This window comes from Triturus cristatus, chromosome 3_2, assembly GCF_964204655.1.
Source record: "Triturus cristatus chromosome 3_2, aTriCri1.1, whole genome shotgun sequence".
NCBI lineage: Eukaryota > Metazoa > Chordata > Amphibia > Caudata > Salamandridae > Triturus > Triturus cristatus.
In genome coordinates, this window is record NC_140584.1 from 1,060,117,728 (window position 1) to 1,060,133,134 (window position 15,407).

The 15,407-nt window shown below is 46.7% G+C and overlaps 1 protein-coding gene across 8 annotated transcripts in view; it reads left to right on the forward strand.

Annotated features, from left to right (window-relative positions):
• CLIP2 (CAP-Gly domain containing linker protein 2) overlaps nt 1-15,407 on the forward strand; it is a 515,486-nt gene that overhangs the window by 380,548 nt on the left and 119,531 nt on the right. For all 8 annotated transcript variants that reach the window (XM_085649783.1, XM_085649785.1, XM_085649779.1 and 5 more), the window contains one exon: nt 10,144-11,088. In XM_085649783.1, coding sequence (XP_085505909.1) covers nt 10,144-11,088 — 945 coding nt within the window. The remainder of the gene's footprint in view (nt 1-10,143; nt 11,089-15,407) is intronic.

Below are 15,407 nucleotides of genomic sequence, written 5' to 3' on the forward strand. Positions count from 1 at the left end.
CTGTGGTGGCTTTTATTTCTTAATCTTGCATTTCTCTCACGGGTCGTGACATTATCCATTTCCACTCTTCATGGCATGAATCTGCAGAAATGTGTATTGTCGAACAAGTGCGCAACAATGCGAGGTTTTCTCAATTCAGTTGGTGTACAGCTGTGAATTGAGATACAAATTACTATCGACTGACCACACTTCTACATCAAAGCACTTAGGTGAGAAGGTATTCTGAACCAGGTAGCACCAAGAAGTTCTGTCTATGGTGTGGATAACTTACAACCACCAACTCACATTTGTACACCAGACCGATTAACACACACATGTAGGCACACACACCAGAAATGCAAGGATACATACACACACACAAAAAATACAGTTGCTCGTATGCAGACACTAACGTCCTGATTTAGAGTTTGGCAGATGAGTTACTCCATCACAAAGTTGACAGATATCCTGTCTGCCTTATTACAATTATCATGGGATGTAATACAGTTGTAATTAGGCAGACAGGATATCCATCACGTTTTTGATGGAGTAACATGTCTGCCAAATGTTTAATCAGGCATAAATATATCCGACATGCAAGCATATATCTATCAGATTTGCAGCATTCATGCACAAAAAATGTGCAGGTACTCACACAAATTTCAAGACAAACACAAAACATCCTTGCTCAAGTTCATGCGCATGCATGCTCAAGATAAGTGCCAGTATGCGGGCGCACACAAACAGACATTCAGGCATGCCTACTCATTTACACACATACAGTAAGCATGCAATTACTCACAAGTTCAAATATGCATTGTCTAACAAGCAGAGATCCCAAACAAACACACATAACCACACACTAGATGTGGAAGCAGATATGCGTGCGTGTGAATGCACACATATGCACACATGCCAAAAACACAGCCTCACACACAAAGATAGGAAACAAACAAGCACAGACAAATATACACACTTACATACATTCCATACATCCCATACATTAAATGTCTAACAAACACATGCACACACACACAGGCCATCAGCAAACAGACAGGCACCATGCACAAACACACTAGACATAAATTCATGCATATGTGCACATGCAAAGACGCCTTAGATATCAAGCATTCATATGCTAGTATATATACACACACACATATCAGATATGCAAGCAGACACACACACACACAGACATGAATGCGTGTATGCACACCACAAATAACTGACATATTCTCTAACATAGACTTGCACTCACTTTTCATTTCAACCTTCACACACACACACACTCACCTCCCTTTGCTCCTATTTGACGAAATGTGGCTATTGTTTGAGGGACAAAATATAATTCTAGAGCAGAACATTTCTAGTATCTGTCCCCAAGTAAGTTTCCTTCTCACCTAAGGCGAGGGAGACGTGCACAACGTACGTCTAATGCAACATTCACTCCATATTTACCTGTGTTGATCTTGCTGAATTTGACCCTTACCAATCACAGAGCCTATATTTGACTTGTTACTGGGAGCAGCATCTCTGCAGCTTCGACAGTTTGACATTTCCATTTATATCATTCTAGGGGGGTGAAAGAGTGCTAATGAATTTAACATTTTCTCTGTGCATGTTACTGGACATCATTAGTTCATTGATTTTAGAGTCATATTCATTGAGCGTGTTCCACCATCATATAACATTTCCAAGGTATTGTGAAGTATAGCTGGACTTATTTTCTTCTGGCGAGGGGCCCAAAGAGATACTTTTATTCGTTTCCAACTACTTGTGCGAAAAGATGCTACAAGTCATGTACCCTCCTTTTCAAAGTACCCCATCCTCTAGTCTAGACATCATGCAGCATCTTAGAAGTCAGAAATGTGTGCCCATATTTAGAGTTTTCTGGTCCAACCATTATTAAAAAGTTCATCGATACCCAGAAAGACTTGGTAATGTATGACTGCCTCACAAAGTCATTATCAACAGAATACTTTACAAAATCGAGTTATTCACTGCTCTGATGTGAGAGATGTGAAAAACTAAAGTGTGGTATACGATGTCAAAATATTTTAAAGAAAAACCCTCTAATCTGGCTTTGCTGGCTGATGTTAAAGGAGGCCTAGCTACACCTACAACAAAATGTCACAGCCTCTTAAAGGAAAATACATTTTCTTTTCAAGATCTGCCCAGAAGAAACAAGGAAACAGCAATTCATTTAAAATATAAAATGTAAAAAATGTCAAATGTTTTACTAACTTCACAAAATGGTGAATAATTTAAAAAGGAAAAGCTGCTGTTTCTAAACATTCAAATATTACTTCATTATAAATATTATACCTTAAACAGATACAACAAAAGCGTGTTGTTGATTACTGTATAGTGCACCAATGCATAACATAAACTTGTCGATAGCTACTTGTCAATACGACTCGTGTTTTTCACCTCAAAGTTCTGAGTGACTTGATAGACAACTCAAGCTTCAGTCTTATTTTCTCTTGGAGGCCATCTGGCTGACAGCTTCTAGTCTAGAATTCTACAGTTCTGCTGGTTTTCAGAGGTACTTGTGTAAATACACAAATAGGCTCAACGTAGACTGCATTATACCAGCAACCTCACATAAATTGTATTTTGTCTCTTGGTGTTGTCTCCATGTATAGATCATTGAATGGGTCATCATTTAGCAACAAATGCCCTCTAAATTACACATGAAGAACAAGTTACTTACCTTCGGTAACAATGTATCTGTAATAGAATTAGGTTAGTTATAGATTCCTTACCTTAAAACTACCCCCAGGCAACTAACTGGATCCGGAGAATATTTTGTTAGCAGAACCCCTGCGAGTCGGTAGATGGCGTCGGTCGACTCCGCATCCTTCCTCAGGGTCGTGTTCGCCGGGATGACGTTGAGGTGCCTATTTAGATGCCACCCCCATGCGCTGACGTTAGTTCTGACACGAATTTCCACGCCTAAAGCACAGAGCCATGCAAGACACTGACCACTGGTGCGCTAAAACTAGAGCCCTGCAAGGGAGTCCCTAACCCTAGAAGTCAGTTCACAGAGCGGGGAGGATGAGTATGCCGATAAGGAATCTATAACTAACCTATGTCTCTTACAGATACATCGTTACCGAAGGTAAGTAACTTGTTCATCTGAAAGAGACAGTTAGTTATAGATTCCTTACCTTAGAATAGATACCCCAGCAATACCAACCCTGGAGGAGGGTCTGTGAGCAAGTTCACACCAGAAAGTCCTGGAGGACAGAACGGGCAAAATAGCCGTCCCTGCTGATTTGGCTGTCCAAACAGTAATGTCTGGTGAACGTGTGCAAGGATGCCCATGTGGCTGCCTGACAGATGTCAAGGAGTGGAACTCCACGTGCAAGAGCAGTGGTGGCACCTGTAGCTCTGGTGAAATGAGCCAAAGCGTAACAAATTTCAATACAAAGGACAAACCATCTTGAGATGGTACGCTTTTGAACCATCTGACCTTTCTTGGCACCCACATAGCCAACGAAGAGTTGATCATCCACCCGGACATCTTCTGTGTGGTCAAGGTAGAAGGACAACGCACATTTAGGGTCCAGACGGTGGAGTCTCTCCTCATCCTTGGAGGGGTGCTTAGAAGAAAGAGCTTGAAGCTCACTCACCCTGCGAGCAGAGGTGATGGCAACAAGGAAAGCTGTCTTCATAGTAGGGAGACTAAGAGGACAGTTGTGAAGAGGCTCGAAGGGGGCGCACATAAGATACGTTAAGATAAGGTTCAAGTCCCACTGGGGCATTACGAAAGGAGATGGAGGAAAGAGATGAGTAATGCCCTTAAAGAATCTATTTACAATAGAGGACTTAAACAAAGATGGCTAATCTGATAGCCGAAGGAAAGCAGAAATGGCCGCAAGTTAGCCTTTAAGAGTGCCCAGGGCAGAGCCCTGTTGGGCCAAAGAAAGTATATACAAAAGAACCTCTGACAGAGGGGCAGAAAGGGGATTCACAGCCTTTGCTGTGCACTATGCCACAAATGTATTCCATTGACAGGCATATACCATTTTAATGGAAGGACGCCTGGCTGCCAAGATGACATTACAGACTTCGGGTGGAAGGTCATAAGCTGTCAATTGTGGCTGCTCAATCTCCACGCAAGGAGGTGGAGGCTGGACAGGTTCAGGTGAAAAACCCTCCCCTGCTGCTGCGACAGAAGATCCTTCGAAGAGGCAGTCTGAGTGGAGGATCGATGGCCATGCTCAGGAGCTTCGGGTACCAGACTCTTCGTGCCCAGGCCAGAGCCACAAGAATAACCTGGGCCCAGTGACGCTTGATTTTCTTCAACACTCTGGGCAGAAGTGGTACAGGCAGAAAGGCGTACAGGAGGACACAGTTCCACTCGTGACGAAAAGCACCGCAGCGTGAGTGCCACCTTGGAAACTCCAACGCACAGAATTGCTGACATTGTGCATTCTCTTCGGTGGCGAACAGATCTAACCAAAGCTCTCCCCACCGCTGAAAGAGACCTTGCACAACCTCCAAGTGAAGATGCCATTTGTGATCTACCAGCAACCAGTGGCTGAGTTCGTCCGCCCTGGCGTTCAGAGAACCTGCCAGATGTTGAACCACCAGGGTCATGCCCTGATTTTCCAGCCATGTCCAGGCGAAGAGCCTCTTGACATAGGGTCCATGAACCCTCCCACCCACCCCGCCCTGCTTGTTGCAGTACCACAGGGCGGTGGTGTTGTCCGTGAACACCTGCACCACATTCTCCTTTAGAGAGGGAAAGAATGTCTTCAGTGCCAGGTGGATCGCCCGGAGCTCCAGAAGGTTTATATGGAGTCCGGACTCCACCGGAGACCCGACCCCTCTGATCTCCACCTCTCCCAGATGGCCGCCCCTTCCCAGGAGTGACGCATCTATCACCACTGTGACATCTGGTTGGGGAACGGAGAGGGATCTGCCTCTGACACAAACTTGGTTCGTTAGCCACCACTGCAGTTGTTGTGCAGTTCTCTCTGAGATCTGGACGTAGTCAGAAATATTCTTCTGATGCTGCACCCACTGGAACTTTAGGTCCCACTGCGGAGCCCGCATATATCATCTGGCATGATCTACCAGCAGGATGCAGGAGGCCATGAGGCCCAACAGCCTCAGGGTCATTCTCACCGAAATCTGGGATAGAGGCTGAAACATCGGTATCATAGCCTGATTATCCTGGTCTCGCTGCTTGGGAGGATAGGCCCGAAACTGCACTGTTTCCAGAACAGCTCCGATGAAAGGGAGCGTCTGGGAGGGAATCAGGTGGGACTTCGGCACGTTGATAGTGAACCCCAGCAAATGTAGGAGGTCTGCCGTAGTCTGGAGGTGGGAGACAATAGCCTGGGGCGAGCCCGCCCTCAACAGCCAGTTGTCGAGATAGGGGAAGACTGGAACCCCTAATCTGCACAGATGAGCTGTGATCACCGCCATCGCTATCGTGAACACCAGAGGGGCACTGGTAAGGCCAAAGGGGAGCTCGGTGAACTGAAAATGCTTGTGGCCTACCATGAACTGCAGGTAACGTCTGTGGTCTGGCAGGATAGGGATGTGAAAATAGGTGTCCTGCAAGTCCAGCGCCACCATCCAGTCTCCAGGGTCGAAGGCAGACAGGACCTGAGCCACGGTTACCATTTTGAACTTCCCCTTCCGGAGGAAGCGGGTGGGGGCCCTTAGGTCCAGGATAGGACACAGGCCGTTGTCCTTCTTGGGCACCAGAAAGTAGCGGGAGTAGCAACCACGACCTACTTCTGGCGTAGTAACCCTCTCGATAGCTTCCTTGGCCAAGAGAGCTGAGACTTCCTGGTGGAGAAGTGCCAAATGATCCTTCAACATACGATCGAAAGATGGTGGCATGGAAGGAGGGGTAGTCTTAAAGGGGAGGGAGTAGCCCCTTCGGACTATGTCCAAAACCCACCTCTCCGATGTGATGTTTTGCCAGTGGGGAGGTGATGGTGAATCCTGCCGCCCACTAGCATCTAGTGGCCCTGAAAGGTCGGACTTGGAAGATTTGGAGGCCACTGCAGGGGGGAAAAGGGTGGACTGTCCCGCCCCCTGGCTCCCAGACCCACATTGCTGGGTCCCACGCCCGCGGCCATACAGAGGCTGGGCAGCTTGCGTGAACCCATGGCTGGACTGCGCCAGACGTGGTGGGGCATCCCTTCCATGGCACCGAAAGGGGCGAAAAGCAAACGGAGGTGTCTGGGACGATGCTGCAAGGCCCAAGGATCTGGCCGCAGCTCGAGAATCCTTAAAGCGCTCCAGCGCCGAGTCTGCCTTGTCGGCAAAAAGGCGACGGCCGTCAAAGGGCATGTCCAGCAAAGTTAACTGGACATCCCCCGAAATGCCAGACATCCTCAGACTGGCGTAGTGCCGAAGGGCTACTGACGTGGCAATTGTTCTGCCTAGTGGTTCGGTGGTATCCAGCCCACATCTTAGCGTGAATTTTGCTGTGGCTCTCCCATCCGCCACTGCCTAGGACAGAACGGCCCGGGCCTCTTCCAGGCACTGAGGCAGCACCTTATCAATGATGGTATGGGAGTATCGGCCCAAGAGGCATGTGGTATTCATGGACCGCAGTGCCAAGCTGGAGGAAGAAAGTATGCGCTTCCTAAGATGATCAAGCTTCTTGGATTCCCTGTCTGGGGGAACATAAGGGAATGCGTCCTTGAGGGCGAGGCTTGGACTACTAAGCTCATGGGAGAAGGGTGTTGGTTGAGGAAAACTGGGTTGCCGGTACTGGGCAGTGGTGGCGGGCAATCGTCCGTTCCACAGGAGCCCCTGTGCTGGGCTTGGACCAGGTGCACAGAAGGACGTCAGTGAGGGCTTTGTTGAACGGCAAAAGGGGTTTGGAGGATGTTGCCACCGGTTGAAGTACCTCTGTCAGTAGGTTAGTCCTGACTGCCACTGAAGGAAGCTCCAGGCCCAGGGTCTCAGCTGCCCTTCGCACCACCACATCATAAGACGCTCTCTCCTCCATAGCCATGGTAGGGGGAGAAAGCATGCCAAGGTCTGGGGAAGTATGCAGACCACTGGTGTCAACCAGGTCCTCTCTCCAGCACGGAGAGAGGACCTGGTCTGTTAAAGGGACAGGTGACCCCTCCCAATCCTCATCACCACCTTTTGGCTCATAGGGAAACATCACCACCTTCTGGTCCATAGGGAACACCAGGGATGAAAAGGGAAACAAAAGTACCGATCAGACTCTGGTTCCATCACAGGGGTGAGGTTGGAAATGACGTAGGTAGGGGGTACGGCTGATGCCGGGGGCGTCGTCGCCTGTAGCAGCACCGGGGAAGTTTGACCGGCGTCGTTCCGGATCCAGGCCTGGATCCTCGGGGGTCCTCCGGCGTTGGGGCTGGAGCCGCCAGCATCAAAGGTCCAAGACCCTCAACCGGCTCCGCGGGGCCCAAAGGCGCGCCGGCGGAGTCGGGCTGCCCAAAGATAGAGTGGAGGGCTTTGTAAAATTCACAATGCTGTGCAGGGGACGCTTTGGCTCCTGTAAATGGAGGGAGGCGCAGAGTCGTCCCAGACATAGGCACCAAAGACTGAGCCTTTGAGCGATGACACTCCAGGTCCTGGCTCGCGTCAGCCGACCGACAGGGAGAAGGCGAAGAGCGCCAGTGCTTCTTCACCTTCATCTTGTGCTTTGACTTACCTGAAGACTTGGAGGACTTGGAGTGTGATGAGGTGTGGGGGCTCTGTGACCGGTATCGAGACCTTCCTCTCGAGTGAGACCGGGAATGACGTGGAGTCGACTGCTGGGCCTCCAAGAGCTTTCGGGACCACTCCCACAAAGACCTTGGATTCATGGCCCGGCAGTCGGAGCACGACTTGATTGTGGTTGCGCTCCAGGCAACAGAGGCAGACGAGGTACGGATCTGTTACAGTCATCAATCTGTGACAGCGTCGCAGGGCTTGAAACCGGTCCGACGTTGAGACATCCTTTGCACACCAGGAGTTGAAGACTCAAAAAAGAAGTTGACAAAAGTCGAAAAAAGCTTAGTCAAAAGGGACTAAAGGGGTAGCTCTCTCCGGATTCACGCTAGTCTGGCGCGAAAAAAGAAAGAACTGACATCAGCGTGCAGGAGCGGTGTCTAAATAGGCACTGCGATGTCATCCCGGCGAGCACGACGCCGATGACGGATGTGGAGTTGAGCAACGCCACCTACCAACGCGCAGGAGTAATGCTAAGAAAAAATTCTACGGATCCCGTCAGATGCCTGGGGGTAATTCTAAGGTAAGGAATCTATAACTCACTGTCTCTTTCAGATTTATATTCTAAGAATGACTTCTGATGTCATTATAAGGGTTTCCAAATATATGAAGAGAGAACTGAGTCAGCAGCTGGAAGTGTAATTGTTTTGGGCTTTATCTGCTGTTGCCTGTCGTCTAAACTCTTGTGAAAATATAAGCAGTGCGAGTGATCCACCTGTCCAATTCTGCCTCAGCCATTCAGCGTCTCTTTAAGCCCACCAATCCTGTTGCTTCTTGGATGGCATGGAGACCCCTGACCAGAAAGCACATGATTCAATGTGACATGCTTTTAGAGGTACTGCCAAAGGGGACAACTGCTGAAACATCCTGGAGTTTCAGAACAGTCCATGAAATCCTTACTTCTACTTTCTTCATGCACTTAAAGATCTTGACCCACCAGGGGGACCTAAATGTCTAGTAATACAGTCTGTTAAAAAATTAAGCATTAGTACCCACTGCTCGGAGGGCCTTAACTACTATTAATTGCCTGACCACAGGTATGGGCCTGAGCTGAAGGCGAAGGTGCATAATGAGGGGAAGTAAAGCAAATAGTTTTTAAAGCCCAAGTATGTGGGCAATGAGTTTACTGGCTCTAATCCCCATAATCTCAAATTAAAATAGATCGATAAACAGGGTAACTGCCCCTGTCTGCTCTAGGTGTCTGCTGCACACTCTCACTGAACTTACAATGCAAGTAAGCCTGTAGGGGCCTACAGAGGAGGATGGCGGTGACAGAGCACAAGTAGGCTCTGTTGTCGATATACTTTCAGGCAACCCGCCTCTTAATCGGGCGGGCAGACCGTGAGTTTGGCAGAGAGGGTATTTCATCACCGTTGTAACAGAGTAACCTCTCCACCAATCTCTAAATCACCCATTCGGTTCCTAGTGCCAGTATTCTAAGTAATCCGATTGGTGAGCAAACTCATGATTCTATTCAAGGTGCTAATAATAAGAAAAAAAATAAGCTGTATTCTTATATAACTCTTGCAGCCTCACCTTTGCAGTTTCCTAGTGCTGTAGTAGGCAGATCTTACTACTACCCATCACAGTAAAGCTCAACTTATCAACCTCAAAAGGATGGAAGTATGGCCTGGTGCTGGAAGGGATCTAACACGTGACTCGCAGGTTGCAGTGTGAGCCCAGCAGTGAATGACTGTATTCTGTGGTCCACGGGGCTGTGCCATATTTTAAAAAAGGCAGATGTTCTTGACTTTGTATTTGATTGCTTGTAACAGCAATGGTGAAATTTAGGTTGGGTATTTTTAAGGTCTCTGATAAAAAGCTCTCTCTTACATTTTATTATATGCAGTCGTATAACTTTGGCCCTGCCACTTTTTGAACAATAGGGTTTTCAGCTACACACACTTCTGGAGCAACGACTTTACTCCTTCTACGTCTTCTGATGAGAACCATTGTTAATACCTTCTTATAAAAAACAGGGTTACCAATGTCACTGTGTTTTATCTTAAAATATACCAGCTGCCCTCACAAAGCCAGGCCTCTACCAAAAAATGTATGCACCGTAAATCATCACGACTGACAATCTGCTAAAACTCATCTTGGTCTTTTGTTGCTAACACACCCAAACTAATGCATGTCAAGTATGTTTTTCACTCAAATACATAGACTTGGGAATACCAAGGTACAGATGTGATTTTATAAAGAAAATATATACTGATTTAAATTCTTCATGACATTTTCAATAAATGGAAAGCAAATTACATACTGTAAACAATATAAGGATATCAAAATGTGAAAAATATATGTTGTCTAATATATCTATGCAAAACTTAATCAACTTTTCTGGGCAGGTTTGCATTTCACTGCTTTATATATCAAGCTCAAAAGACACTTGTGCATTGGAAAGAAAAGAAACTCATTTTGACATTTGTGTTTTTTTAGTTGACAACAGTAGCAGAGAAGTCGAGAATCGTTCAATTGGAAGAGGAGTTGAGCCTGCGGCGGGTTGAGATTGAAGATCTTCAGCAGTGTCTTAGGAACACCAATCTGTCCGAGATCCCGGAACACAACCTTGGACTGCAGACAGAGGCCCTTCGCCTGAGAGACCAGCTGCTGTCCGCCAGCAAGGATCACCAGTCTGAGGTCGTCCAGCAGAGGGAGAAATATGAGAGTACACTAAAGAAACAGCAACAAGATCTGGATAAGCTGAAAGCGACCAATGAGAAATACACCCAGGAAATCACTGAACTGAAGAAGAAGCTTGAGCAGGCCACGAAGGAGAACATGGGGATGATGGACAACTGGAAGTTCAAGTTGGACAGCTTGGTGTCTGATCACCAGAAATCTTTGGAGGATCTTAAGGGCTCCCTGAACACAAGCCCAGACTCCCAAGAGAAGGAGATGGTTGAGTTGAGGGCAACACTAGAGAGTAGCAAATTGGAACATCAGCTGGAGCTTGAGAGCTTAAAAGCCAAGCACGATATTGAGATGGCAGTCCACATGAAAGAGAAAGAGACCCTAAAGGTGAAACTGCAAGAAGCCATGGATGCAGCAGAGGAAATTAACAACAACTGGAAGACGCAAGTGGAAGCAAAGAGTAATCAACACCTGATAGAGCTCCAAGACACCAAGGACAAATACCGAGATGCGTCATTAAGGATTCATGAGCTTGAAAAGCTCACAATTGAATACAAGGACCAAGCGCAAGCTATTGCTTTCCTGAAAGAGAAAATTTCTCTGGCTGAGAAAAAAGCACTTGACTATGAGGCCCTTCAGAAGGCAGAAGCTCAGAGCAAGCATGAGGTCCAGCGGCTTCAGGAGAAGGTCCTGGTCTTGGAAAACCAGCTGCAATCCATGGAGTCTCTCCACGTGCCTCAACATGCCAACGTAAGTATCTCGCACCTTATATTCACATTGCTCTATCATGCAGGTGTCCATTCTCTAGAATAAAATTAATTCAGAAGAAGTAGTTGTGGCTTAATCAGAATTCATTCAGTCAGCAAAGCACACCAGATGTCTCAGTAGGCTTGAACATCCTATGTTATTTTTTGTGTGTACTCTAAGTAAAAACACTAAATGAAGGGAACTAAAATAAAAATTATATAACACAAACCTTTCTTATATTCAGTCCTACCCTAACTCACCTTAAGCACATCAATTTGCTGTTACAGCACCTTTGTAAATGTATCTCAGGTCCTCATATAAATCAGTTGTGAACTGATACTGTCTATCTTTTTTTTTTGTTGTGTGCACACTTGTCAGTCAGTCTTTGAAGAAAATGCTCTCTCGAAGACCTTTTGTTAAATTATCTGGTATAAATCAGTTGTGAACTGACAATGTCTACCTTTTTTGTCTGTGCACCCTTGTGAGTCAGTCTTTAAAGATTATAATTGACATTTATCGAAGAGGATGAATAAGGTGAGCATCATTGCATTTCTGTTTCAAATTGTAGTAAACATGCCTAACCCTTGGAATCACAAAACTTGAAATATTTGTTCACGACGGTCTGTGGCAATTAGGAGGGCGGGCGGAGAGGATATTCTTATTTTGATGCAAATTCCCCTATAAAGGTTTTAATTTGCTTTTGCTTGGAGCTCCATGGAGGTCGCCATCTGATGCTTTTTGGGGTGAAGAACATGTCTCTGTGCTTTCATTTGAAGTTGTTTTCTAGTTTGCTGTGTGAATCGAGCGTGTAGACTTTCATCTGGAGATGTTTAATTAATAACCACCCAATTTCAAATGGACCTCTCGCATTAGACCGTTGCGCAGCCCTGTAGAAGATCCGATGTTAGGCCAATACACTGCTTTTTTTTATATAGTTTTTATTAACCTTTTTTTTGTTTGTTTGTTTTGCACATGGATCAGAAAAACATTACAGTCAAAGCAGCACTCATGTAGTAGTGGGAAAGAAAGGGGTGTGGAGGGGGGGGGAGAGAGAATTAATTGCCAGAAGTAAGGTACACTTAGGCTAGCAATGACATGACAATGCAAATTCCGGGTGTGTTAATACAACCAAGCTTATCGCAATCTCTCGAGAAAGGACAAAGTGGTGCTGCTAATTCTATACATCAGGTGGTAGGTGAGTAGTACAGGAACAGTGCAGTTCAAACATAACCTGGGACATAGGGTACAACAAAATGAGGACAACAAAAGCGAAGGAAGGGTAGGGAAGAGTCGCTTAACACCTGCCGCCGTATCTAAATTCGCTAGGGGGCCTCAGACACCTCCAAGACACAGTAGTAGCAGGAATCAGTGGCACAGAGGCGGTGACTGTCCGAGTGGCCAAAACACTGCTTTAGTACACACATAAAACAGTCATGCATATGTATGTCTGGCAACTTGTTGTGAAACTACCTCATTTCTCTGCTGTGGCTCCGTGTAATTAGATCTACAGTGTAGCATCTCTTCTTAAGACCTGGTCACGTTTTGGTACTTGCATTATATATCTTTTTCATGCCAAATATTTTTTACACCCTTTCAAGTCTTAGCCCTGATTTAGATGTTGGCGGACGGGTTACTCCGTCACAACAGTGACAGATATCCCGTCCGGAATATAATTCCCATTATAGCCTATGGGATTTATATTTCGGCGGACGGGATATCTGTCACTGTTGTGAAGGAGTAACCCATCCACCAACAGCTAAATCAGGCCCTAAAGCTGCTATAAGTTCGACCATGAAGGTCACTTTGGAGTAATATTGCTCGCTTCTATTTTTGTTCCTTGGTTCATGTGCAATACTTGGGGCACCCGCAGGCTACTGTACCATACCATTTTTTTATTCTGGAATTTTAAATCACCCCATTTCATAGAATTTCTTGGCGTTGACCCTCTCAAAGCGGAATTGCGAGATTAAGTGTCTTATCATTTTTTCTGATTTGGGGTTGTTGAATCCCATACAAAGAGTGGCATTTTTAAAGGCTTTTCCTTCAGTTGAGGTGGTTGTAGACCGCATGGTAAAGAATGGACTATTTCACTGGATTGCCTTTTCATATCTGTATTTTTGCCTTGAATTGGTGTGTTTTTTTGAGGACCAGAGTGATAAGTTGTTTGTTTTTAAACCCCTACGTCATTCTGGCGACTGTCATTTGTCGCGTCTGAAGTCCATCTGTAGCGTTTCAGTTATGCTCTCAAGAACGGAAGTTGTCTCTTCCACTCTGATGTAAAGAACCTCCAGCCCCACTATTTGCATTTTACCATTCCAGTTCAAATGTATCCGTTTTAAACTGTAGCATCAGAGTTATACAAAAAGCATACTAACCCTGCACCGTCCCCTCCAAAATACGTGCTTCCAAGTGAAAGCGTTCTCAGAAACATGGGCTCATAATACATTCTCTAAATTACTAAGAGAAACTACATTTTATAGAGAGTTGAGCGGGAAGTGTACTATTTGTAGTGGGCTGAAAGAACAACACTCCTATCATCTTCAGCTCCCCAGTTTCAAAACCGACTCTTGAAGAAGGAGGCTTGCAGCAGGCATGGGGGATATTCTGACCGACGCCCACAAGTGCCACAGCTTTCCTCAAGACCTCCGTCTATAAAAGATGCCCACAATTTAGGTTTTCAAGATACGTAAGACACCATTGCGATTCCTGCCAGTTGGTGGCAGGATATATATATATACTCTCTATGAATATACAGAACAGAGACAAGCTTCACAACTACGGCCACAGCTAATTAACGCAGCGCAGATCCACAGACACAGGTTCTTGGGCAGGATTGTGGACATACACACAGCAAGACCCTACCAACACCAAGGGGGGGGCAGTCAACACCCCCTGCGCGCTGAAGGATCTGCCTTGCCTCATACACCTCCGATTGCGCCTCCCCTAACTACCCCCCACAGCTCCCTGCTTAGATTTAGAATGGATAATAATATTAAGAGCCGATCACAGCAGGACACAGTCCCCATGCTGTGTGAAAAATGGACCCTCGCCACTCTCTTTTACCTGCACTGAGCAGGAAGCAGATGGGAGCGGGGTCGCTGGGGGTTGGGGGCGCAGGTGGCGGGGCGAGTAGGGCCTCCGAGGCAGAGAAGGCTGGGGCCAGGCAGCTATCCATGCTAAATGGCCCTGTATCACAGGTGGGGGACCGTCACGAGTAGGGTGACCAACTGGCATTGGTGCAAATTCAGGACGGTGAGTGTAAAAATTCAGGACAAAGGGTCAAAATTCAGGACACAAATTCAGGACAGGAAGTCAAAATTCAGGACAAAACTTCAGGACAATAGGTAAGTTTTACAGACACATCAGAGGAGGTCGCGCAATAGTATATAAGTAAGCCCAGCCATACAGTGCTTAATTTGTAAAATATGAAGTCCGGGTGCTCAAATGTTTGTAGGAGGCCACATCCACTTTCCCTGGCTCCATTCACTTCCTTCACTGACTCCACCCACTTACTCTAGGAGCATTATCAACTCTGCGGGGGTCCTCGCTGCCGGATGGCCACCCGCCAGCCGGGCAGTAAGTTAGCCACAGAAACCAACTAGCTCACCTCGCCGAGCTGTGATCCAATGACCTGGACGAGGGTGGCATGAAACCAGTACATGAAACCAATGGGCCACCAAGTGTTTACGTTTATGAAAGTGCCCTCAATTCAGCCCTTATGTGCTGGTCACGCACATAAGTCCCTAGCCTGAACCATCCTCTGGTCACGCACATACAGTCCCTCGCCCGAACCATCCACTGATGGTCACACACTTAGAGTCCCTTGTCCGAACCAGCTACTGATGGACACGCACATACAGTCCCTCGCCCGAACTGTCCACTGATGGTCACGCACATACAGTCCCTAGCCCAAACCATCCAGTGCTGGTCACGCACATACAGTCCCTAGACTGAACCATCCACTGATGTTCACGCACATAGAGTCCCTCACCCGAACCATCCAGTGCTGGTCATGCACATACAGTCCCTCACCTATATATTCAGTGATGGTCATACATGGCAGTCCCTTGCCTAAGGCATCAAGAGATGGTCACTCATGGCAGTCCCTCATCCGATCCTTCCAGTGTTGGTCACACGTGGCAGTCTCTCACCTGATCCATCAAGTGATGGTTACTCATGTGCTGGTCACTCATGGCAGTCCCTCACTTCAAGCATCAAGTGATGGTCATTCATGTGATGGTCACTCATGGCAGTCTCTCTCCCGAGGCACCAAGTAATGGTCACCTATGGCATTCCCTGAGACATCAAGTGATGGTTATTCA